This window comes from Engraulis encrasicolus, chromosome 18, assembly GCF_034702125.1.
Source record: "Engraulis encrasicolus isolate BLACKSEA-1 chromosome 18, IST_EnEncr_1.0, whole genome shotgun sequence".
Classification (NCBI taxonomy): domain Eukaryota; kingdom Metazoa; phylum Chordata; class Actinopteri; order Clupeiformes; family Engraulidae; genus Engraulis; species Engraulis encrasicolus.
In genome coordinates, this window is record NC_085874.1 from 48,799,691 (window position 1) to 48,807,190 (window position 7,500).

The 7,500-nt window shown below is 43.0% G+C and overlaps 2 protein-coding genes across 2 annotated transcripts in view; both read left to right on the forward strand.

Moving 5' to 3' along the window:
* lama2 (laminin, alpha 2) overlaps window positions 1-7,500 on the forward strand; it is a 441,866-nt gene that overhangs the window by 57,200 nt on the left and 377,166 nt on the right. The gene's annotated exons all lie outside the window — the stretch shown is intronic.
* On the forward strand, window positions 2,660-6,438 carry LOC134468684 (proline-rich protein 12-like). The gene is made up of 2 exons (XM_063222573.1): window positions 2,660-3,265; window positions 4,033-6,438. Exons 1-2 carry the CDS (start codon window positions 3,105-3,107, stop codon window positions 5,060-5,062), a joined length of 1,191 nt encoding a protein of 396 aa, XP_063078643.1. The 5' UTR covers window positions 2,660-3,104; the 3' UTR covers window positions 5,063-6,438.

The following is a 7,500-nucleotide window of genomic DNA, read 5'->3' on the forward strand; positions in this document are numbered from 1 at the left end:
CATTGTCTGAAGGTGCCTACACTACCGACGGAAGTTGGGAAGCTCCATGTGCCATTTCCCAGTGCTGTCATGAATTGCTGTGTCACCTCTAGTGTTATTTTCTACCTCTATGGGTTTAGGCCTCAGCCAACCCGATAATGGCCTCCGAATCTGGGCTAGCAGTGCTGCGGACGTCCCTTGGTAGGGGTGTAAATCACAGCCTCCATGACGATACGATTCAATATCGATATCTTATTATTCGATGCGATACGATTCGATTATTTTCGATACTTGAAGAATGCCCCTATGACACGATTCTATGCGATTTTTTTCCCCAATTACTTTTCCTCTTCAATTAAGTTATTGTGGCCAGGGGCCAGTGATTCGATTCTTTTCGATACTTAAGAATGCCCCGCGATACGATGCGATTCGATTCAATCATCAGCAGGGATTAAAGCAAAAAAAAGTCATCTGACTGAACTTTTTTACCGGTTAGGCACCCGATCGAGTATCACTCCGTAACCCAACGAAAACCAATGTAGCCAGGCTCTGCCCTCATAACGAAACATACACTGGTTTTATGCAAGGAATGGTGCCAGAGCCAGCACTAGGCATAGGCAGACAGGGCAGTCGCCTGGAGCAGAATAGGCCTATGTATTGAGGGCGCCAGTAATACCAAAAAGTGCCACAAAATCAGAACTTCAACACTTTACACTTCACATTAACAAACATAACCTCCTTGGCGGAGGTAATGAATATTCATTATACACTCAGTAGGCCTATGTACACACTCAGTATGAATGTACCTGTAGGTACTAGATCAGATGCTATGCTATGTTTACAGATGCCAATTTCTAAATACAAAAAAAGGAAAGAGGGAAAGGGGGCAGGCCTAGGTCACCAGATCGACTAGAACTGGCCGAGAATGGAGGGATAATGGATACTATATCAGACTGCAAACATTGAACTGCAATTTGGGGCATGTTTTGGTTATTTCCTCTTATTTCTACCCATTGTTTATGAATTGTTCACAACATTATGCAGAATGGATTCACATTGAGTGTTGCTTCAAAATGGTCTAGCTGATATCACAGAATTATTGACTTGGAATTGCAATGCGTTGATACAGTGATCCCATTATGTTTTTTTTGTTGTTGTAGTAGTAGGCTATATTTTGTCTTTCCCATCAGAATGGGCAAACACTGTTCTGGTGAAAGCACTGGTGCGCATTGCTTGCAGTTGTATTTCTGACATTTAAACTAGTTGGTTATTTTGTATGTTTTTCACTATTCGTCCTGTTACAAATAACTTGTTGATGTTTACAAACAGGGCGCGATAGTCTACCTCTTGTGTTCTACCGTTTTGAAAACCTATGGCTACCGGTACTTTTTTGCTTCTCGATGTGCGGTGCCAGGCACATGCTTACCATTGATTTAAAAAACGTCCCCGATTCCTACACGCACTCATGTTATATCCTACAAGCTGACACGACGCAGACACGACACAGTCAGACATACGTCTATATAACAAAAGTAGCACACTTTCCCAAGGTTGTCGCGCAACTTTCCACTCGAATCAAGACAAATCACCCACCAATCAGTCCTGAGTGCGCAGTGCGCAAATAACTGAACTCAAACGAAGCGTATAGTCCGAGAAGATGGGCACAGACGTTGAGCCACTCAAAAACGAGCACACACAACTGTTGCTGCACACTATTCCAGTTAGCAAAAATAGCATCACAGAGTAGCCTACAACAAGCCTTGAAAGTGAAACAAACACCGAAACGGCAATTATTGACCACCTATGAGAACACTGCTTCCCAGAACAAGACCTGGCATAAACTTACAGGCTACTGGTTCACCAGGATAAGGGATAGCCTCCGTGACCCCTGTAAAATGCAACCCATTTTCAACTTATTTCTTAAATATATCGGCAACAACAAAGTTAATATGCTATGATTACAGGTGAGACTGTAAATTATCCGTTGTCAGAAAGACAACTACAGCTAGTTCTACACGTAGCCAGTCAAACGCGCTAAACTTTGAGGATGAAACGCATGTTATTACGCATGGTATATTCTAGCTAGCTGCCAATGATAGCAGTCCCATTGGGGCTATGAATAATGTTAGTAAAAGTCACAATGCTTAACCTCTTAACCTGCCACGCCCACTTCCGGGCCCGTCGACGGTCCCAGTTTTAAAAAAAACCAAGTTGCAACAGGACGCATGTTGTTATATTCTATTATGACCAATTTCCAGCCAAACTGACCAACTACCCGTTATTAGTATAGTTTCAACTCGGTGCCCATCAAATTTGGGCAACTTTGATGCAGTTGTTAGCAAGAACAGGCTTTAGTTGTTAGCAAGAACCTAGCTTAGCATTTCCCAGTCATTTGAATAGGAAGTTGCTAAGTGTTAAAAACGATCTCGGTTGACACATTTAAATGTATTTTTACCACACACAAACGGTACAAATAAAGTCACCAACCTTCAAACTGTGCCAATAAGCCATCCAGTATGCTTCCATAGTCCAAAACGATGTTTATTTGCTTGATCGATGTGACGCTAAGAATGGTGCCTTGTGTACATCCACTTTGCTGCATCATCTTCTCTGACATGTTTTCACCACATTTCTTCAAGTTGTCATCTATTGTTACACATGAATCAAAAGCATACGATGTCCCCTGTAATATTCCAGAGCTATTTTTTGGCGTGGAGCAACGTGTACGGAGAGGCAGACGTCTGTTTCACCTAAGCACAGCATTCTTGTACGCGTCTCGTAGTGAACCTTTATTTTGGTAGTTGACAAGATAGGCTGAGAGGTCACAAACGCTCACCCAAACTTGAGTGACATCTAATCCAGCCAATAGTATGCTTTCTTCTGACAATGTAGGTTGGTCATTCATCCCGATTGGTGAATCCCTCACGTTTTTGACGGCATGCGTATCTGCCGCATGGTTTTGGTTGTCACAACAACATTGGAGTTGCCGCCTACTCTGCTTGCTTTACGCATCGTAGAGCAGCATTTCTCGTCAGCAATTTCGGGTTTGTACTCCCTAAAAGTGTGTGTTGCCTGTGAGTGTGAGTCGTCTGTGCTTTCTGTGAGTCGAGTGTTGTGAAGACATCATGGATGGACGCGGTAGGAAGCGCTATACTTTGGCCGAAATCCACGCTCAACTTTTTGATGACGGCGGGAATGAGACAGAGGATGATGCGGTGTCCGAAGCTGACAGCACCGACTCAGCGCTTCAGGCGTTTGAGGACGGCATAGATGTCGTCCTCGATTTGTAAGTGATCATTTTGTCACTGTATCGTGAAAGGCATAATTGTGTCACTGCATAATGAAAGTGATAATTCTGCTGCTGAATGAAAGTTTAGAACTTTATTGTCCCCATGTGGTAATTGTGCCAGCAGTACAGACGCTGCAAACGCACCAGATATAAACACTGACAGGAATATTAGACAGCAGTATAGTGAGAATACATTTTATTACATTTAATTGATTCCATACATGAATACATACACAAATCATGCAGTCAGAAAGAAAAATGCGTTCACTGTCAGTGTTTCCCATGTCTTTTACCATTTACAGTATTGAATGGCAATGCTGTTTATCATTACTTTGTAACTTTATTCTAAAGTGCTTATGTCTGCAACTATATGATTAACTGTAATGTAATGATAAATATACTATAACTTGCATTTTGTTGGTGTAGCCAAGCTAAATGGATAATGGCAACTTATTCAGCTGACATGCAATTAGCAGTGAGGCAAAAAAAAACAAAAAAACATGAACTGTCACATTCATTGTCAGTGCACTCCCATGTCCTGCAGCCTGCTTTACTACAATATGTTATGGCAATTCATACTGTCAATATATAGCCATGATTTATTCTTCAGTCTGTCTTTGTTTCACTGCAGGATACACTGTAATGTAGTGGTAAATGAAATGTAATTTTTTGAAAATGTAATGTAAATGAAAATGTAATTTAAAAAAAACTGTTACATCTAAATAAAAGTATAATTAATGTTGTGTATCCTCTTGTTCATACAGTGAGGAGACATCTGACTCGGATGATGGGAACACATCTGATGACCCTTTGGAAGGGACTTCAACTGCCCCACACCCAGCTGCCTCTCCAACTCCTCCAGCTGCCTCTCCAACTCCTCCAGCTGCCTCTCCAACTCCTCCAGCTGCCAGCAGTGTGCGCATGAGTGGCAGGCGCCGTGATCTCCACCCTGCTCCAACTCCATGCCCTCCTCCAGTTAGTCGTGGTAAGCGCCCCTCAAAAGCCTCTGCTCCAACTCCATGCCCTCCTCCACCAAGCCGTGGTGCTACGAGTGGTAAACGCACCTCACAAGCCCCTGCCTCAACGCCAAGCCGTCCTGCGAAGCGTGCATCCCTGGGTCCACCGCCGCAGGACTCCGACTTCTGGCGTGATGCAACGAGTGAAGACGTGGAGCCTCCACCGTTGCCATTTCGACCCAGGCGCCCTCCAGGACCACAGCTGGACCCTCAGGTAGACTACCGGCCGCTTGACCTGTTCTTATTGTTTTTCAGCAAGGACGTGGTTAGGACCCTGTGCAGGCATACCAATCTCCATGCTGCAAAAAGGGCTGCACAAGGACGAAAGAGGAAGTGGGTCGACATAGAGCCGGAGGAGATGTACCGCTTCATCGGATTGGTCATCTACAAGGGATTGATGAAGTTGCCAGAGATGCGGGACGGATGGAGGAAGGACCGCCTTCACAGTTTTCCCTTCCCTGCATCCGTCATGCCAGGGTACAGATACGAGGTAATCTTCTCAACCCTTCACATGAGTGACCCGGCTGTTGATGCAGCAAATGATCAGCTGAAGGGCCAGCCTGGGCACGATGGCCTCTGCCGCCTCAGGCCGCTGCATGATGACCTCCTGACGGCGTGCAGGGCTTACTTCCACCCGCTCCAGAACCTCTCAGTGGATGAGAGGATGGTAGGCACCAAGTCCCGGATCGGGATGAAGATGTACAGCAAGGACAAGCCAACAAAGTGGGGGTTCAAGCTGTTTGTCTTGGCTGACAGCTCGAATGGCTATACGTCGTAGGAGGTGGTAACAGCACATTGCTTGTTTCAATTTTGCAATCGTTCTGGCTAACGGGGCTCTGGTATGGACTGTTTTATAATATGTTTATACTCCTCCTCAAAGACTGAAGCAGGTTTATGAGGGATGATAGGTCCTACTATTGGTTTATTTGAAATAATGGTACAAAAACCCAATTGTAATATTGTTGTGCTTTGATGCCTATTAGTACTGTGGACATTGTTATGTACCATCTATGTCATTTTAATAATCTGAAAGTGAAAGTGAAAGCCCTTCAAGTGTTGGATTTTACATGCTGAAAACATGTGCAATGAGGAACTGTGGTGTTTTACTGTAATCTGAAATCTAAAAAAAAGGTGATTTTCACATTTTTGTTGTATATAATGATCTGAAATGTAGATTTAATGAAGTTAATAAAAAGCTGGAGTTGGTTGGATGTCTTGCCCCATGTGTCTGCTTCAATTTAAACTCTCAATTGTCAATGTGGAGCATGTAAAACAAAAGCTATTACATCCTAAACTCATGGTCTAAACACCTCTCCAAAATAGGACATATGGATAGCTTATATGTTTTTTGGAGACGCCTATTAGTACCTGTGGAAATGGCTATGTAAGTCCTCTGTAATTTCACATATCTACTTCAAATTCTGGATCCCACTTGCTCACAACATGGACATAGAGGAAATGTAGTATTTCACTGTGCATACCAAATAACCATCAATGTACACACTGAAAACAAACAAAAAAACAGGCGATTTTCACATTTTCGGATGTTTTTGTAGTATGTAATGATCTGAAAGGTAGGTTTAATGAAGTTAATAAAAAGCTGGAGTTGGCTGGATGTGTTCTCCCAAGTGTCTGCTTCAAAATAAACCCTCAATGGTCAATGTGGACCATGTAAAACAAAAGCTATTGCATCCTAAAGTCATGGTCTGAAAACCTCTCCAAAATAGGACATATGGATAACTTATATATATTTTTGGAGACGCCCATTAGTACCTGTGGTATTTGCTATGTAACTCCTCTGTAACTTTACAGATCTACTTCAAATTCTGGATTTTACTTGCTGACAACATGTGCATTGAGGAAATGTACTATTTTACTCTGCATCTCAAATAACCATCCAGGTACACACTGAAAACTAAACAAAAATTAGGCGATTTTCATATTTTCGGATGTTTTTTTTATATATAATGATCTGAAATGTAGATTTAGTGATGTTCATAAAAAGCTGGAGTTGGCTGGATGTCTTCTCCCAAGTATCTGCTTCAAAATAAACCCTCAAAGTTCAATGTGGATAATGTTATTCAAAAGCTGTAGCATCCTAAAGTCATGGTCTCAAAAACCTCTCCAAAATAGGACATAATGGGCTCTGCGGTAAGAGGTTAAAAGAAAAACCCTTCATGAAATGGACATCATGCGCAGTCGAAGTAAACTATTCTTTTTTTTCTAACTATCCGCCACGACAGGTGCAATGATAATGGAAACATACGTGTCCTACCTTCTTCCAGCTATGCATTCCATGCGCATTATTAGCCCATATTGGAATATCAGTCCAACCCGTTTAATGATTGTCATTGCACTTTAAAGACATAGTATTACACTTATTTTCTTTTCTGCCATCAGCAACAATGTTGGCTATTCGCGCTGCGCCGCAACCGAATTGTTGACCGCTGGTGTACTTTTTTTTTTTTGGAACACGGAAGACCAGGGGATGGCTCAAAACTACTGAGTGAATCTGTTGTATGACACAACCGGTGCTGGAGTGTAAAACTAAATCCGTGCACCAAACACACCTCTCGTCCCCTTCTCATGGCCAGGAGTGCTCTCGATTTGAGTTCAGTTGGAAAGTAAAAATTGTAAATTAATTGACATGAATTATAAGGACGGAAATCCGTCCAAACGAAAATCCAGTTGACGGAAATCCGTCACAGCGACGGAAAACTTTAATCCCTGCATCAGAATATAATCGCAATATATCGATACATTTCTATTATTATTTACACCCCTAGTCCCTGGCCTCCCTCCCCGGCTGGCCAACCTTGCCCCCGTGGGGATGGCAGTCAGGTACACTCACAGCACACATTTATATTCCCACAGGAAGAAGAGTTATGATATGGAGAGACACGCTAGCACACACATAGAGAGAGACGACGACACACGCTAGCACACACATGTAGACACACACTAGCACACACATGTAGACACACCTGGAGAGGGATGAAGACACACACACATAGAGAGAGACAACGACACACGCTAGCACACACATAGAGAGAGACGACGACACACACTAGCACACACATAGAGAGAGACGACGACACACACTAGCACACACATAGAGAGAGACGACGACACACACTAGCACACACATAGAGAGAGACGACGACACACACTAGCACACACATAGAGAGACACACACACACACACACACACACACAC

Bases quoted from the DNA above. Each gene is read 5' to 3' on its own strand.
- LOC134468684 (XM_063222573.1), top strand. From the start codon at position 3,105: ATGGATGGACGCGGTAGGAAGCGCTATACTTTGGCCGAAATCCACGCT. The intron at 3,266-4,032 runs GTAAGTGATCAT...TTGTTCATACAG, and splicing joins ATAGATGTCGTCCTCGATTT to TGAGGAGACATCTGACTCGG.